At 58.9% G+C, this 17,629-nt stretch overlaps 1 protein-coding gene across 9 annotated transcripts in view; it reads right to left on the reverse strand.

Moving 5' to 3' along the window:
- Positions 1-281: 281 nt before the first annotated feature.
- Positions 282-17,629, reverse strand: part of CAPN15 (calpain 15) — a 54,666-nt gene continuing 37,318 nt past the window's right edge. For all 9 annotated transcript variants that reach the window (XM_040078994.2, XM_040079002.2, XM_040079000.2 and 6 more), the window contains 11 exons: positions 12,915-14,409; positions 9,417-9,625; positions 9,019-9,202; positions 6,148-6,371; positions 5,111-5,236; positions 4,348-4,500; positions 4,022-4,183; positions 3,147-3,373; positions 2,807-2,967; positions 2,356-2,534; positions 282-2,144 (listed from right to left, as the gene is read on the reverse strand). In XM_040078994.2, the coding sequence (XP_039934928.1) occupies positions 1,967-2,144; positions 2,356-2,534; positions 2,807-2,967; positions 3,147-3,373; positions 4,022-4,183; positions 4,348-4,500; positions 5,111-5,236; positions 6,148-6,371; positions 9,019-9,202; positions 9,417-9,625; positions 12,915-14,409 (3,298 nt within the window). In that variant the 3' untranslated portion in view covers positions 282-1,966. The remainder of the gene's footprint in view (positions 2,145-2,355; positions 2,535-2,806; positions 2,968-3,146; positions 3,374-4,021; positions 4,184-4,347; positions 4,501-5,110; positions 5,237-6,147; positions 6,372-9,018; positions 9,203-9,416; positions 9,626-12,914; positions 14,410-17,629) is intronic.

Raw genomic sequence — 17,629 nt, forward strand, 5'->3', positions numbered from 1 at the left:
TGCTCGGCCCTGCGAGGCAGCACGGCGCATTTTATGGGAACTTCTGGATTTTGCTTTTGTTTTGCTTTATTTCCACCCCTTTCTGCGCTTCCGCACCCCGAAGTGCAGCTGAACGACTTCGAGTTACCCTTTTTTTGGTGCTCAGCTCTCCCACCAGCACAGACTGTCACCGCTCCATGGAAATGCCTTCAAGACCCCCAAATCAGCCCACTCATCCCTTTCATCTCTTCCACAGCAAAACCAGGCAGCTTCAGTAAAAAACAAAACTTTATTTGGTCCGTCAGAACCTGAGTTTGAAAACCACCCATGGATAATTCGTATCATACAGGGATTACTGATCTGATTTACAATTGATAAAATATCCTATGATTCTGAAGAGCTGGACAGTATTTACAGGGTTAAAAATATTCACAGCTCAGAAAGACAGAGAGAGGAGAAAAAAAGTGAAGGACAAATCATCCCAAGGAGGAAGGAGCTGGAAAGAGAGAAAACAGATCAACAAACAGAAATACGGACAGAGCTTGGCTCAGCAGCCCCGGCTGGGGGGGCTGGGCGGGTGCCAGGGCAGCCCACCCCCCACACCACCCCCCAACGCCCGGGGGACACAGAGAGACAGGCAGGCAGAGCCCCCCACACCTGTACCCAGCCCAGCTGCTGCTGCAGAGTTTGGGGTGCAGGATTTGGGGTGCAGGACCCCCCTGCAAGGTCTCTGCCAGAACAGAGTCCAGCACTGCCCATCGCCCCCCTCAGCTGTAAGTCCAACAGCTCAGGAAGGAGATGGTGCACAGGGGAGACCCCAACACACACACACACACACACACATACAGGTCAAGTCAGAGAGCCACAATGCCCTGAAAACGTGGAGTGGAGCTCCCCCCAGGATCGGCCCCCACCTCGGAGCACCCACAGGGCCAGCAGCACCCTGGGGTGCAGCCCTCGACTTGTGCTCGCTGCCTCCCACAGCACTCGGGCTCTGGAGGAGGGGGCTCTCCGCTTCCCCTCCAAATCCACCTTCTCCCCAGCACACGGACTCGTGGTAACTCCAGAACTGCTCCCTGACCTCAGGTCTGTACCTGCTGCCCACCTTCCCTCCATGGGGCACGGGGGGGCCCAGAGGGCAGTGCCGGGGGGCTGAGCCCAGCTGGGGCCATGGCTTCTCTCCAGGCACTGCTCCCACCGGCCGCCTTTGCATAGTAACACTTGTGTGACAGGGAGAGGGGCCCCGGCACCGCAGCCTGCGCCAGCAGCACCCCGAGGCCTCGCTCCCCACCCCGAGCCGAGGAGGAGGTGAGACCTTGGAGTTTCACCCCAGTTACAGCAAAACCCCCTCAGCAGCAGCAATCTGCAACAACCCTGTGCCCTCTCCCCCTCAGCCTCAGCACCCAGGATGGGTGGGGGGCACCCTGCCATGGGCAGCACCACGATCCTGGCACCCCCCAGCCCAACCTCAGCACCACGCTGGTCCCGGCAGCAGACGAAGGGAACAACAAGACAGCGGGAGGGGCCCGGGGACAGACGGAAGGTCACACAGACGGACAGACATCAGAGGTATATTCTTCTTTTTGCAGCGCCAGTGCCCCGGCGCCACGGGAAGGGGCAGAGTCCTGAGCGTGGTGCCTGGGAAGGATCTTGACAGCAACCTCCAGCCCCTCCCTCTCCCACAGCCCCCGGGGCGGGCAGAGGGCACCAGGCCCGGCGCAGGAACGGGGCAGGTGGGATCCTGAGATGGCCCCGTGCCCCCAACTGCTCCTCGTAAAGTGCGTGGGAGGCAGCGGTGCCAGGGCGGGGGCAGCGAACAGAGCTGGTGCCGGCCCTGAGAACTCGCCCCGGCCCCGCGGCGTGGGGCAGAGCGCTGGGGGTGCCACCCTGGCTCTGCCCCACAGGTCAGCGCTGGTGGCTCGGGGGAGCACCCTCGGCCAGAGGCTCGGTGACGGGAACGGGGCAGCGGGGAGGGAGAGGCTCTTTGTCATAGGGGCCGGGGGCCGTGCAGCCCAGCGACCTCGGGCGTGAGCAGCGGGTTGTGGGTGCCCTTCGTCAGCATCCAGTCATTGAGGAAGGCCTGGGTGGCTTTGCGGTGCGCCAGGCGGTGCGTGATGGAGAAGCCGGCGTTACCCTCCAGCTGGGACAGGATCACCAACACCTGCCTGTGGAGAGAGCCAGGGGCTCAGGGCAGCAGCCTCTACCCTGGCAATCCCACCTCTGCCTCAGGAATCCCATCTCTGTCCTGGCAACCCCACCTCCGTCTCAACAATCCCACCCTGTCCGTGCCTCCCTGCCAGCCCTGGCTCTGCCTTTCTTCCAGCCTCCTGCCAGCCCCACGGCAGCCCCCGTGACCCACCCCTGCCTACCCCGGACCTGTGCAGGGGGGGGACGCTGTCCTGCGTCTTGAGGCTGCCGCGCGTGGACACCACGTTGAAGCTGTCGGTGCAGTCGCACTGAACGTGCAGGTAGGACTTGGGGTGCCGGTTCTCCACCACCACGATGAGCCCCGCCCAGCCGTGGGTCAGGTAGTAGCAGGTCATCCCCTCACGGCCCTGGGGCAGACAGCAGGGAAGGGGATGAAGCCTCTGGGCACCTCGTCCCGGAATCAAAACCCCTGCACTGGCATTTTGCACTCTAGCCAAGGGCTGCCCATCTGCCGGGGCGCCACACGCGGCTCCACGGAGAAAAGGGGGTGGGCATCCAGGGGTGGCAGCCAGAGCTGGCACAGCCCCGCCCAACCCCTGCCTGAGGACTCCACAGCTCCAGCGTCCCTCTGGCATCACCCCCTCCCCACTGCAGCCCCCGCCCTGTGCCCCCCACCCACCTCGTGGCGCTCGCCCTTGTTCTCGGTCAGCAGGATGATGGCATCTGCCAGCGTGGTGGGCTGCGCCTCCACCTGCTCCACCATCACCAGGCGGGAGCTGTAGATGGCCAGGATGTAGCTGGAATAATCAGTGGCTGGTCGGCTGCTGGTGGGACTGGAAGCTGCAGAGACACCCGCAGGAAGGGGGATCAGGGAACTGGCACACAATCTGAGCACGGTGCTGCTGGGCTGATGCATGTGCAACACGTCACAGGCAACCTCCATCCTCAAGCAAGTCCCCAGGATGAGGACCAAGGGCTCTGGCACCTCTCCCTCCCCCGGGGCCCCTCCATCCCCTCACCCTGGGCAGCTGGGCCGGCCAGGGCAGCGCTCCAGTGGTTGAAGGCACAGCACACGACGGCGTATTCGCCCGGCTCCAGCATCACGTCGCAGTTGACGAACTTCTTGACGGCTCGTTTGCTGTGGGCCATCAGCCGGCCCAGGCTCAGCTTGTTCCCACTGGTGAAGGTGGCCCGGAAAACCATGATGCACAGGTCCAGCAGGTGGCTGTCCACCGTGTCTGACCTCCTGTGCCAGGAAGGAAGGGTCAATGTCACCCAGGACACAGGCAGCAGGTTCAGGGAAGAGCTATTCCACTGCCCCAAGTATCCAGTCCCAGGAGCCAGCCCTGCACTCAGGAGTTGGGTTCCAGCCAAACACGAGCAGCTGCCAAGGTTTGGAGAGATGGTGATGGGGGCCCACCCCTGAGCTCTGTGACCCCGGGGGATGCCATGTGGTGAGATGTCAGTGTGTTTGGATTTCTTCTGGGCCCACAAAATCGCAGAATTGTGGAATCATAGATGTTGGGAAAGTCCTCTAAGATCAAGTCTAACCATTAATGGAGCACTGCCAAGGTCACCACTAACCCATGTCATTAAGTGCCACATCCATAAGGTTTTTAAATCCTTCCAGGGATGGTGACTCCATCACTACCCTGGGCAGCTGTGCCAGGGCCTGACCACCCTTTCCATGAAGAAATCTTCCCCAGTATCCCATCTAAACCTCTCCTGGTGCAACTTGAGGCTGTTTATTACCCTCATCCTGTCTGAAAGCAGAGCCTGACCCCCACCTGGCTGCCCCCTCCCGTCAGGGAGCTGTGCAGAGCCTGAAGATCCCCTCTGAGCCTCCTTTTCTCCAAGCTGAGCCCCCGCAGTTTTTCTGCCCTGCCCAGCTCACCTGCTGCCCTCCTGGAAGAGAGCAAATTCCAGAGCCGCACGCTCCAACACCGTCAGCGACGTCACCGTCACCGGCCCGTTGGCCTTGTTGGGGAACATGCCCTGCACACGCACCTCGTGCCAGTCCGAATGGAGCTTGCAGATATCCACGGAGTCAAAGTACCTGTGGGGAAGCTGGGCTCAGTCCCGTGGGGCACACTGCATGCTGCGGGACACCCACATTCCCTAGGGATGACCGGTCCCGCCCGCCCCATCGTGGCCCCGTGTCCCCTTTTCCATCCCCGCCCTGTTCCCTGTCCCACAGCTCTGCCTCTGGCAGTGCCATACTTGATGAAGTCGCTGTACTCCATCCAGAAGACGCCCTCGCTGCTGCCATGGGGCATCAGGTCGTGGCGCAGGGGGAGCGGCCAGTGCGGCCACTCGTCCGACCAGCTGCCGTTCCAGGAGAAGCGGCCCCAGGGATTCCGGAGACGCAGCAACCTGGGGGAAGAGCAAAGTGTCAGAGACTCGGCAGGGAGGAGAGACCCAGCCTGCTCCCAACAAAGGACACCCCATCACTCCTGCCTTCCAAAGCCCTGACAGCACCTCAGAACTAACATGTCACCCACACTGTGGCCCCAGATGTCCCAGTCCTGTGGTTCTTCACCTGCCCTTCCCCGCCCAAAGGGGCTCAGCCAGGCGCTGTGGGGAAGGGGCTCAGCAGGGGAGAGGCTGCTGAGAGTGCCATGGCTGAAAATACAGCTTCCTCCAGCAGCCCTGCTGTCAGGGTGGCACACATTTCTACCCCTCTCCATTCAAAGGTAAGCAATGCGCTCTGAGCACCTCACTGAGGTGAGAACTCAACTCAATCCTCTGTGTCTTGTGTGAGCAGGTGAAACATTCTACCCCCGGACACAGAGCCAGCACCAGGTAAGGATAACTTATATGACAACGGCATTTACATGACACCCTAGGGTGGTGTCATCCTTACTGGCCACGAGGATGGACACCAAAGAGTCCCCAGGGTCCTGTCCAGCATTCCCTCAGGTATCTGTCCCCAGGGTTTCTGCTGGCAGGAGCAGTGCCATGGCAGGCTCCAGCCCGAGCTCACCTGAAGCCCTGCACATCCCTCACGTCCAGGATGGAGTAGGCGTGCCGGGGTCGGAGCCCCATGCTCTCGTAGGCCACGTCATCCACCTTCATGTTGCCTCCGCCACAGGACGCGCCCATGAGGAACCTGCAGGGGACAGCAAACCCTCGGGGTCCTGCCAGGCCTGCCGTGGGGGAAGCTCACCCCTATCACACAATGCATGGGGCAGCTTCCTCCCAGGAGGCTCCTGGATGTTCCCTCTCTGCAACAACACCCTTGGGAACAACAACACTCCCCCGGCAGTGCCCAGCCCTGCTGGCCAGAGCTCCCTTCCCTTGCCCACATGCAGGCTGAGCCCAGGCTCCAAGGAGAGCTGCTTTGCACTGGGGAGCTTTGCCCCAAACCTGCCCCGATTTCTGCCAGGCCCTGAGGCCCTGCCCACTTCTGCTGGCTGGCAGAAAGCCACGGAGGAAGGCAGGTGGAGAAAGGCAGGTGGTCCATCAGCTGGACAAGCTGGCAGGGGTGAGGACACTGTTTGGGGCAGGAGGCCTGCATCACCCGTGTTTAGAGGGACACCCTGTGCTGGGAGCTATCCATCCATGTGGCCCCATACCCCAGCCTTCAGCCAACCCAGCTGCCCTCCTGCCCAAGTGATGAGCAGGAGCCCTCTGCTTTGGCTGTGCCCCTCTAGACCAGCACGAGCCAGGTGTCATTAGCAAAGGTGTCACGTACAGTTGGGAGACGTGGGCAAGGTCAAGCATTCACACAACAGAAAAGCACAAAGCAAAGCAAGCAGAGTCAGTGCCACTTCCTAACTCCTGCAAGACAGCAGTGACGTGCAGGGGAAGCTCACCAGGCTCTTCATTTCATATGAGAATTACTCACAGGAGAAATAATTTCTTAGAGCTTCGAGTGGGAGCTCCACCAATGCTCCAGATGAGCGGCAAGGGTGGTGGAATCCGCCCCAGCTAATGCAGTAACCCCTCTCCTGAGCCTCTAAAGACAAGAATGTTCCCCTCACCCCCCTCTCCAGCCTCCCTGCTCCTGCCTCGTCTTACCCAGCCTCCTTAGAACTCAGCATTTTGGCCCAGATGAGGTCAGTGTCAATGGGCTCCTCGCGAGGGTTAGTGGAGCTGACCTGCAGCATCAGGCTCTCGCAGGGGGCCCCCGTGAGCGTGGCCAGGCCTTCGATGGCACGCCCGGCCTGGAGGGCGAAGTACGAACCGTGCAGCTTGGCCAGAGCCTTCTCAATGAGGGCCACCCACAGCTGCTTCCTCTGGGCCTGCAGAGAGAGGGAGGGACACGTCACCACCCTGGGCAGGAGGTGGGAAAGCCCCTCACACCCAGCCCGTCCTGGGGCTCGAGAGGCAGGAGCAGCAAGGCCACGCCAGGAGCTTGTCCCCTTGGCCGTGGGTGACCTGTTCGCTCTTTGCTCAGTGTTTTGTCTGCAGAGTTCAACTCCCCTTGGGATGAAGTCCTGGAATGAACACCCAAGAGGCCTGGATGCTGACACAGCTGCACTCTGGGGTGTCCAGCAATCAGGCTGGCAGGGTGGGTGCCCACCCTGAGCTCCTTCTGTCCACTTCAACCTGAACTTAGAACCATTTAATAATAGAATAAGATACCAAGGCTGCCAGAGTTCAAGGAGCGTTTGGACAACACTCTCAGGCACAAGGTGGGATTGCTGGAGTGTCCTGTGCAGCGCCAGGAGCTGGACTCATGCTCCTTGGGGGTCCCTTCCCACTCAGGACATTCTAGGATTCTGTAATGTGGAGCACTTCGGGAACAGCTGCCTTTAACTCACACGTGTCTGCAAACCCAAACTCTCCTCTGGCAGGTTTCTCAGAGCACACACGGCCGTGGGACTGACTGGATTCCACCCAGGGAACACAGACACTGCTTCAAGGACAAGCTCCAAGAACTTGGACTGGCAAAGTCCTCTACCCCAGCACAGGGAGTAACTACAAGGCCTAATTACAGGATGCAAGTTTTTTCCCAGCAAATGGGGTTTGATATCCGGTGCTTGGAGAGCAGCAGGGAAAATCACTGGTACATTGTGCCTGTGTGACTCACAGGTGGCAGCCAAGAGCTGGCAGAGGAAAGGAGGGCAGTGAAGATTTCCTTCTGATGGATAAAGAGAGCTTAAAAGTGCTTTTTGCTGGTTTTTGGGTCCCTCGCTCAACAAAATCCACGTTGTTTATTTCTGCCTGAACCACAGCCAGGGAGCTCATATAAGAGCTTGATTTTCTTTTATTTTTAAAACTCTGATTTTCCTTTTTTATCCCCCACCTCCTGCTCCTACAGCTGAACACTCAGCAGAAAAATCTCATCATGATTCAGATGCCCCTGGAAACAGAGGCAAGTCCAGCCCATGTGAAAACCTCCAATTTTAAAACAACTCCAAAAGCAGACTTGAAATTCACGAAAGAAGGGAGGAAAAGGCAAAAACCAAGACAGGTAAATCTAATGCTGAAATAAAGAAATGCATCTCTATCCTCTGTCTACTGAGAGGCAGAATGCAGACACAAACTCCTTCTTCTTCCCTTCTCTGAAGTTTGAGTCCTGTCCTGACTCGGCTGTGTGTCAAAACCCAGGACTGGATTTGCAGAATGAAATCCAAGCCAGCAGTCCCAGTCCCTGTCTCCTCCTGACAGTGGTACTCTGTTTTCTTTGGCAGATTTTGCCCCCTGAGTTTCAATAGAGATGTTCTGAGTCTCCTTCATGGACATGATCCCAGCAAGAGCCCCTGGGGCTGGCAGGCAGGGCAGGGCAGAGCGATGTCCTGGAGGGGCTGAGGGAGCTCCACTGATCCGAGCAGATGCCACCCCAGTGTGCTCAGAGCAACTGGGCACTGGCTCGGAACAGGCTGCTCCATGTGCCAGCCCCTGCTTCTCACAGTCCCTCCCTGGCACAGCCAAGCTGACAGACCTCCCCGCAGAGGAAAGAAACAGTTTTCCCTCAGTCCCTCGCAACGCAAAACACAGGTTAAAATGTTCTCCTCTTACAGGAAGAGGGCGGCTTTCCCTGCAAGTGAAACGGCTCTGGTGCAAGGAGGGGTGAGGGAAAAGCAACTGTAAATGAAACTTCTTCCCTGCAGCCTAGGGAATGCCAAAAGGGGTCTAAATAGAGGGATATTATGGCCTCAAGAGTCCAGATGTCTTGAGGACACAGCAAAGAGCTGCAAAGAGTGCCGGATCTTCCATTTGTGTCACAGCAAACCCCAGCAGCTCCAGGCTTGGGGCAGCTGGGAAGTACCCACTGGGAAAGGACCTGGGAGCGCTGCTTGGCAGCAGCTGAGCACAAGTCAGATGTGTCCAGGCGGGCAAGAAGGTCAATGGCATTTGGCTCAACAGGAAGGATGCTGAGGGGTTGGAGCGTGTCCAGGGCAGGGAACAGAGCTGGGAAAGGGGCTGGAGGACCAGGAAAGGCTGAGGGAGCTGGGGAAGGGGCTGAGCCTGGAGAAAAGGAGGCTCAGGGGGCCCTTGTGGCTCTGCACAGCTCCCTGACAGGAGGGGACAGCCAGAGGGGGTCGGGCTCTGCTCCCAGGGAACAGGGACAGGACAAGGGGAAACGGCCTCAAGTTGTACCAGGGGAGGTTTAGGTTGGGTATTGGGAAAATTCCTTAATGAAAGATGGTCAGGCATTGGAATGGGCTGTCCAGAGCAGCGGTGCCATCACCATCCCTGGAAGCGTTCAAAACGCAAGTCCATGTGGTGCTTTGTGGCATGGTTTAGTGGGCAGGGGGTATTTGATCAGTGGCTGGACTTGATGACCTTTGGGGCCTTCTCCAACCTTAGTGACTCTAAGACTCCAAACGCAGCGTGAAGTGGGGGCCTCACACGACCCCCAGCAGTGCCTCTGCTGGCAGAGCCCGGGACAAGCCCCCCGACCCCCGGAGCACTGCCCACCCGTCTCCCCGTGGCACTGACCTGGGAGAAGAGCAGGTAGCCGCACTCGTCGCAGGGCAGCATGTCATCCACCAGCACCGTGGTCCACGTGCCGTCCTTGCACAGCCGCACCTGGTAGGCGCCCTCGGGGCACAGCGTCCTGGTGATCATCACCCTCTCCACCAGCTCGGGCCGCTCGGCCAGCACGGCCAGGGCGCTCAGGAACCTGCCGGGCAGGCGGGGCGGCCTCAGCGGGGCACGGGAGGGCAGCACCAGCTGCCCGGCCACGCAGCGCTGGGAGGGGGTGAGGCAGAGCATGGGCTACAGCCTGGGGGCATAAACGGGTTTGAGCGGGGCTGAGGGGGCCGAGCTGCAGCTGGAGGGAGAGGGGGGAAAGAGGGAAGGGGTGGGAAGGTGTCACTCGGCCCGGTCGCCCTTACCAGCAGTTTCCCAGCAGTCCCTGCAGGATGTCCGAGGGCCGGGGCGTGCGGAACACTGACCACTTCACTGAGCGGTCCTTGAAGATGCTGCAGTTGATCTCGTGGGGCCGCAGCCACTGCTTCACCCGCTGCTGCACGCTGTCACCTTCCGGGAACCCCACCGACTTGGGCCCAGGGGGGAAACTGTCGTCTACAAAATTGACTTTGTTCTGTCAGAGCAAAAGGCAACGAGAGCATCAGTTGGAGCCGCTTGGGACTGAGGGGCCTGGAGAGCCTTCCACTGTCCCTCCAAGAGAAAGCAGAGTCCCCGGCCTCCTGCCTGGCCCAGGCAGTCCCTTCCCAGCCCTGCAAGGGGGCAGGACCAGGCTGGTGTCTGCTGGCAGCAGCAGAGATGCCTTTTGTGCTTCAGGTCCAGCATTCAGCCTTGCCTCGGGCTCACCTCTCCGGCCCCAAGCTCAGGGCTGTGACTCCAATCTGCCTTTTTCTGTTTCACAGGAGCCTCCCCGGGCAGGGACCGTCTCACACTTTTGTGCTGGTGCTAAAAGCTGGGCTGTGGGGAGCCTTGGCTGCCGCCAGAAGCAGCAAAGCCTGCAAACAGCAAGGCTGCGAGGAGCCACCTGGCACACAAACACACCTCAGTGCGAGCCCTGTCCCTGCCCCGGAGGGGACAGGCTGGGCTTGGCAGCCCTGTGCCACCCCCTGGCATATCCATGGGGGATGGGAGGGGCAGCTTTTGCAATTGCATTCAGCCTCACCACAACCAGACAAGCAATTCCAGAGTGAGGGTATCCCACGTCCCAGCCCTCCTACAACAGCTGCTGCGTAATAAATAAATAAATAGGATGGGTGGAAGGGCAGGTAATCCCACAGGCATTAACCACGTGGATGGAAGCAAGAACTTCACCAAGTGGAGCAGGGTGGCTTTTTCAGTCTAACACAGGGTGAAATGAGAACAGGTGTTTCTTTGTTATTGTTAATTAAATTAAATTCTTGCAGCAAAAGCTGGCTCTGACTTAAATTAGCTTTATGCACAGTGAACTAGTAGTTGACCTCCTCTTTTGTGGTAATCCTACCTGAATGTTTCCTTTGTGGTGCTTCAATTAGCACCTCCAGCTCCTCTTTTGCAGGCTGGTGTTCTTCAGCTAATAGCAGTCCTGCTCTCTCAGGGGAGCATCTGCCCCGTGCAGCTGAGGAGCAGCCACCATTCCAGCAGCCTCAGTCACATCCCGGCTGGGGACCTGGCTGTGACCCATCCCTGCACATGCATCTCTGGGCTCTGCAGGGCCACAAGGACACGAGGCAGGGGATTCTCCCCTTTTCTCTGCCCTTGGGAGACCCCAGTTTTGTCCATCTCTGGAGGACTCGGCACAAGAAAGATGCGAATCTGTTAGAAAGGGTCCAGCATGGAGATGGCCGTGGGCAGGATCCCCTCTGCTCTGGAGCCAGGCTGGGAGAGCTGGGGGTGTTCACCTGGAGAAGGCTCCATGGAGACCTTAGAACCCCTTCCAGTGCCTAAAGGGGGCTTATTAATAAGAGGGAAAGCAATTTTTCACATGGACAAGCAGCGATGGGACCAGGGGAAAGTTTTAAACTAAAAGGGGAGAAATTTAGATAGGATACTGGGGGAAAATTCTTCCCTGTGAGGGTGGGGAGGCCCTGGCACAGGCTGCCCAGGGAAGCTGCGGCTGCCCCATCTGTGGAAATGTTCAAGGCTGGGCTGGGCTGGAGTAACCTGGTCTGGTGGAAGGTGAGGTGGGATGGCAGGGTTGGAACGAGACGAGCTTTACGGTCCCCTCCAACCCAAACCATTCTGATTCCGTGATTGCAGTGGAAGAGGTCAGCTCTGCGCTGCTCCCCAACAGAAGAGAAAGGGTAAAGCTAAAATAGGGACCACACACTGAGAAGAGTTGGAAAAGGCATCTCTGGAATAGCAGAGGAAGGAAAACCCACAGCAGGAGCTTGAGCAGAAATGCTGGCAGGGAGCAGCAAAAGGGGCTGCTCCACATGACGTGGGGCAGGGGACAACAGACGGAAGAGAACTTGGCCAGCCTGACTCCTCCAGGGGAAGGCTCAACAGCCTGGGAAATGCTCGGGCAGCAGGGAGCTTGGAGGCTGCCTCACATGCCAGCCTGACCACGAGCACCGGCAGGGACACCGAGAGCAGGGCGGGCACAAGGACGGGAGCAGCATCGCCCCTCTGCTGCTGCCAGGCCTAACCTCGCACCTAAAGCGTGTCAGAGCACAGCTGAGCCTGGCGTGTGGCGGGATTCTGGGACACGGCCCGGGCGGATCTCACAGCCCATTACTGGTGCCTTAAGGAGCACAACAGGCTCAGCCAAGGCTCCGACCCAGCACTGCGGGATGGGGCAAGGCAGGCTGCCCTTCCTGGCAGTGCCACGCTGCTAATTCAGCCTGGCCATCATCATGATTCATCCTCCAGGCCTGATTCCTGATGTAACAGATGTTCCCTGCCTACAAAAGAGGCTATTCACTTGCTTAAAAGACGGGGATAAGCAGAATCTGGGTCTCTGCTATAAAGACACCCACGCCTGTTAGGAAGGACATGAAGCAATTTATAAAAACCACAAGCCCAAACAAGATCATTCTCAGAGCTTCCCCTCTGAGCCAAACATCTCTGTTCCTTGGACTGTGCAGTGGAGGCATAGGAATGGACATGATCCTCAGAGCAGGTCTGTACGTCAAAATGGGACTGCAACTCCCTTTCCATCTGGTCCAGAAGAGCTGGAGGCTTCCCCCAGAAGGAGGCCAGAGAAAGCAGCATTCACAGAAGCTTTTAATGCCATACAGGGAAAAAAACGAGGCCACCGGAGCGGTGTTTGAGGCTGAAACCCAGCTGACTGGAGCAGACACCTCACAGTGGGAAGGTGGGTGCTGACACATGCTCCTGAGACCTTCAGCTAGAGCCAGGGTACAGCTACAGCTCAGCCGGCCTGCCAGGGGAGCCATTTGTGTTGCACCTCTGCATTTGCAATACCCAAACCAAGAATGCCAAGGCCCAGCCCGTGGCTCTGAAACACCGGCAGTTGCTGGCAGTGGCAGCAGCTCCTCTGCCTTCACTCATCCTGAGCCTCTGCTCATTGCATCCCAGATTTCCTGCATCCACAGAGCAGTGCCACCAGCAAGCCTGGACACACTCCCTTGCCTTTCCCACCACCAGACACTGGAAGGAGGTGGACTGACCACCTGAGGATGTCCCCTTCATCCCAGAAGTTCTCTCTCACTGATTTAAAACACCACTGGCTAAAAGAGTTAACAGGTTTAGCACTAGCTTTTAGACTCCCTCACCCCTGCACCAGGAGCGGCTGTATGGGCTGTCTTCACCCCGCAGATCATTCTGCACCGAAATGCGACATTTCAGCGCTAACAATCAGCGTCCAGCCGCCACAAGGCAAGATCCCTGGAACGCAAGGCGTGGAGGGCGCTGCTCCAGAGCCACGGGGGAGGCAGAAAGGGAAGCAGGAACAAGCAAGCACTCACCTCCCGGCAGAAGGTGACGATGTTTTCCCACAGGGCTTTGGCCTCGCCCTCATCCGTCTGCCTCCTCTTCTCCACGTGCATGCTCTCCCTCCTCTTGAGGGGCTTGAGGCCCTTGTGCTGGGCCACGTACTGCTGCGGGGTGTGGCAGGCGGCGCAGTGCTTGGCCTTCACCTCGTTCAGCAGGGTGCAGGCGGGACAGGCCCACTGGCCCGGCCTCTCCTGCCCGCCGGGCAGCGGGGCCGGGAAGAGCCGGGCGACCTTGCGGGCGGACGGGGCCTTGGCGCCGCAGGAGCAGCCGGCCCGGTCGCAGGCGCCGCAGTCGGGGCAGCGCGGGGCCGGCTCGCCCGGCGCCCCGTGCTCCTGGAAGCCGTGCAGCTTGGAGGAGCCGCACACCTTGCACTTCTGGGCCTGCGTGGGGTTCTTGAGGGTGCACTTGGAACAGGACCAGGTGGTGAAGTCAGGGCTGGAGGGGCTGCACGGGGTGAACCTCACAGAGTCCCCCACCAGGTTGATGGTGTCGCTGCCCTTCTGGGTGCTGCAAACCTCGCACTTGCCGGCCCCGGCGGAGTTGAGCAGGGAGCAGGAGCTGCACTTCCAGTGGGACGGGCTGACCTCCATCTCCTCCTCCAGCACGCTCAGCCGTTTGTTGGACAGCAGGTCCGGGAAGCGTGCGGCAGGGGCAGCCCTGGCCTGACCTTGGGGAGAGCCCTTCTGCCCCACGGCGCCCACAGCCGCGGGCTGGGAGCCTTCGGGGCCCGGCATCTGCAGCTGCGGGGGCACCTCCCGCCGGCTCCGGGGCACAGGGTTGTTCTGCAGCCCCGGGGAGAAGGGGCCGAAGGCCGGTATCTTCTGGGCCTCCTGTTCCATAGCCACGGGGCCGTGGGTGGCCGCGGCATCACCGTCAGAGATCTCTGCGGAGACTAAAGGCTGCGGGGTGGAGGGGGCCACGTGGAATCCGGCCGGGGCGATGACTTCAGGGACGACCAGCGCCTCTGGTGGGATCTTGGGCAGGGAGAGCTTGCGTGGGCCACCGCAGGCGGAGCAGGAGTTGGCCACGGGCGTGTTGTGCAGGGTGCAGCGTTGGCAAGCCCAGCCGTTCTCCAGCTCTGCTTCGTCGGGGCTCTTCCCCTCCGAGTCCTCGCTGCTGCTTTCCGCCTTGGCGGCCTCCTCCTTGGACGTGCCCTTGGGCTCCACCAGCACGGCGGGCTTGGGCAAGATGCCGTTGATGACGGGCAAGGGGGAGCCACTGGGTCCCGGCTCCGGGGTGAAGCCACACACCTCACAGGTTTCCTTGCCCAGAAAGTTCCTGAAGGTGCAGCGGGCACAGGCCCATTTCTGTTCCTCCACGCTGAGCCGCAGGATGTGGTTGAGGTCGGGCTTCTGGCGTGGAGCCTCACAGATGGAGCACTGCCGCTGGCCCACGGGGTTCAGGAAGGTGCAGCGCGTGCAGGACCACTCACGGACTGCAGCCATGGAGCCGGGAGAATGGGAGTGGCTGCAAGAAAGAAGACACAGCGTGAGGCTGAGGCCAAGGCCGCCCAATAGGCAGCGGTACCACGTGTTTCCTGGGCTGGCATGGTCAGGACCTTGCTTCCAGGAAGGGAACAACCATCAATCCTGCTCTACAGGCACTTGCTCCTCTGGCACTGACAAGTTCTCCAAGCGCATGGCAATGCATTGGCTTCCATCCAAAACGTTCCAGGAAGGGCAAAAGCAGCAGCCCTGCATCCACTGACCCCATTCACACAGTGGGGTTGTGCTCTGGTGAGCAAACACACCATCTCTGTGCCCAGCCCTGGCAACTTTGTGTGTCTGCAGGTCGTTTGGAACTCTTTGGAGGACGTGGCACCCTGCTCTGCCTTCTTGCTGTTCCAGCATTAATTCTTTTCTCCATCTCTACTCCACCCCACCCCTTTCTCACTTTCTGTTCCAGTTTCCCTCCTCTCCTTTCAGCTCCACACCACTTATCCACACAGCAGACACCACCAAGGCAAGGAAAGCAGGCTTTGGTGTGCAGAGGTGCTTGTACATGGCTGTAAGTTTTGGGGCCAGAAGCCTGGCCCAGCCAGCCTGGGAGCAGCAGCTCCATGGTGCACCAGTGCCAGGACAGCCCACCAGCAGCTTCCAAGCTCAGCAGAGAGGGGTACCAGGTCCCAGCTCCAGCTGCTTCCCCACTTATCTGTGAAGTAGAGAGGCCACAATGCCCTTCTGGCTGCACCCGCCCTTGGTCTCAACCTCCAGCGTTGCCTGGGAATGCCTGAAACCCTGAAACCCTGGAAGAACGGGTCCAACACACGACATCTCGTCCCAGGGCAGGAAGTCATAATTACGTTTTCCAGGCAGGTTCAGTTTTCAGAAAGTGCAGCAGCAGCACCAGCTCCACGGACCACGGTGATCCCTGGGTTGCCGGAGCAGTCTTCCCCCGGTGCAGCCCTCCCAGTGCTTTCAGGATGCCATGTGTGCACTCACACTGAGAACAAACCCCAGCCCTGCATGGTGCCCTTTGTCCCCTGCTCAGGGTCATTTTCTGCAGCTTGGAGCAAAGGTGGGGCTAAAGCAGGGTTTCCTGCTTCCTCCTTCTTCACACAAGGACAAACCAGCTCTCTCTTCGTTAAACATGCACCAGGAGCCTGGAGCCCTCCCTCTACACACTCCTGCTCCCAGATAAGATGGCCAAGTCTTAAAACCAATCTTGAACCCCAGCTCCAGGTCAGCTGTGCCTCTCACCAACAGAGCAGGGCCTTTCCAAGCCCTTCCACCCTGCTCTGCTTGCCTGAGACCACAGAACTGTGCAGAAGAAGAAGCCTTCAAGTCCATCCCATGCCCTCAGCTCTTCCCAGGAACAGCAAGTCAGACCTCCAGAGACCAAGAGCAGCCTAAGACATGGGAGCTGCACCTCAGTGAGCTCACCACTCATCTCTCCAGCACCCCTTCAACAACCAAGTTCAAGCACCACACTGGCTGGAACAAAGGGAAGGAGGGTGTTGGATCCCATAAAGGGCAGGCACAGACAGCTCTGAGATGCCGGTGCAGCCCGTGGAAGGAACCGGATCCTGGCTGGCCTCCAGAATCCCAAGCAGCAGCACCTGCACATGCAGCTTCCCAAGACTCTGAGCAGACTGCAATGCAGCAGAGAGGTCTGGTGGGGCAGAGCATGCAGCCAGAACCCCCCTGGAGAGGAGGGAAGTGACCCTCCCTTTGGCTGGTACGTGAGAAACTCTCCTGGGAACACTCCAGCAGCAGCAGCAATTCAACCACATTTCCACACCATGCTCCACAGCCACTGGAAGAGCAGCTCCATCTCACAGAGATCAGATATAACCTTCAACTCCCTTCTTAAATCAAATATTTCTCTAAACAAAGCTTGAAATCAAGAAATCCATTTTATTGCAAGAGAGAGTTTGAAAATTCATTCTGGTTTGTATACGGTGCCTGCATCGTTTGAACCCCGCGAGGTGTTTATTTACTGGAGTTATTCCCAGCTAAGAGAAATATAAACATTGATTTTTCTGCCTCAAGTCCTACAGCTGGGAGCCACTGTACATCCCTCTCCCCTGTGGCAGCACCATGTCCACAGCATCTGAAAGGGAGATCACTCCTCAGGCAGAGGAAGGGAAAGAGCTGCTGCCCTGCTCTGGCAGTGAATGGGACCATGAAGGGCACCATGATCCTGTCACATCCATTTGTCTTACCGGGTGAGGCTCATCAAACCACAGGCATCAGCAAAATGCAGGTGCCATCCACCTGCATCCTCCCGCAGTGTTCCACGCTGTTACTCCGTGTATATTGTGCAGGAGAGCATTGGCTCCAAAAAACCCACCCCGAAATGTGGATGCCGCAGTTCTTTCTGTGGATTGGGACATGCAGCCATCAGTCTTCCTCCTGCACATCCCTCACACACCCATGGTCCCACCCAGCAGGCAAAGGCTTCCAGCAATGCCACCACGGGACCGTGGAAGGAATCACCCTGTCCCTTCCCACAGAGAGGAGAAAACCCAAGGTAATCTAAAAGACAGAAGTACCACACGAGGGGACGCTGGGATGAGCCACATCACCAGACCTGCTTGATGCGGCATCAGCAACAAGCTGCAGGCTCAGGGAGGGCAGCACCATTTCACTCGGCTGGGCAGGAGATCCACTCCAGGGCTGGAAGGGAGGTGGAAGCCAGGACACTGCAGTGTCCTGGGATGGCCCTGGGGAGCTGTGACATTCTCTGGTCACACTGTCTCCCTCCTGGTCCCATCTTGTTGTCCCATGCTACAGGAGTCGGCCCCTAACACTGTCCAACTGCTGCTGGGATTTCCACCTACTTGACTTTCTCAGGAAAACCAAAAAGCCTTCCAAAAGGACCATCAGCTCATCTCTCAAAGGTCCTGCAGTGGCAGGGCCACCAGTATGACAAGCTTTGGCAGGAGACCTCCCTGCCTTCCGTCGTACATCGTGGTGCCCAGCAGCCACACGGTTTTCCCAGAAAGTGAGTGGGAGACGCGCAGCACGGCAGAGGACACGGGACACGAACCTTCAGCTGTGCCCCACAGCTCCAGGTTCCCAGCCACCAATCCTCTAGCCTTGGCGACCGGCAGAACACCAGCCTGCTTCCCCCACACCCCTGCCTAGGACTGATGGACAGCTCCAGTCCCTGCCTGGAATGGAATCAAATTTAGGGTCCAAAGATCCCAGCAGGCACCAGGCTGGAACCTGCCTTTACCTGGTCC

The sequence above is a fragment of the Hirundo rustica genome, chromosome 15 (assembly GCF_015227805.2).
Source record: "Hirundo rustica isolate bHirRus1 chromosome 15, bHirRus1.pri.v3, whole genome shotgun sequence".
In the NCBI taxonomy this organism is placed as follows: Eukaryota; Metazoa; Chordata; class Aves; order Passeriformes; family Hirundinidae; genus Hirundo; species Hirundo rustica.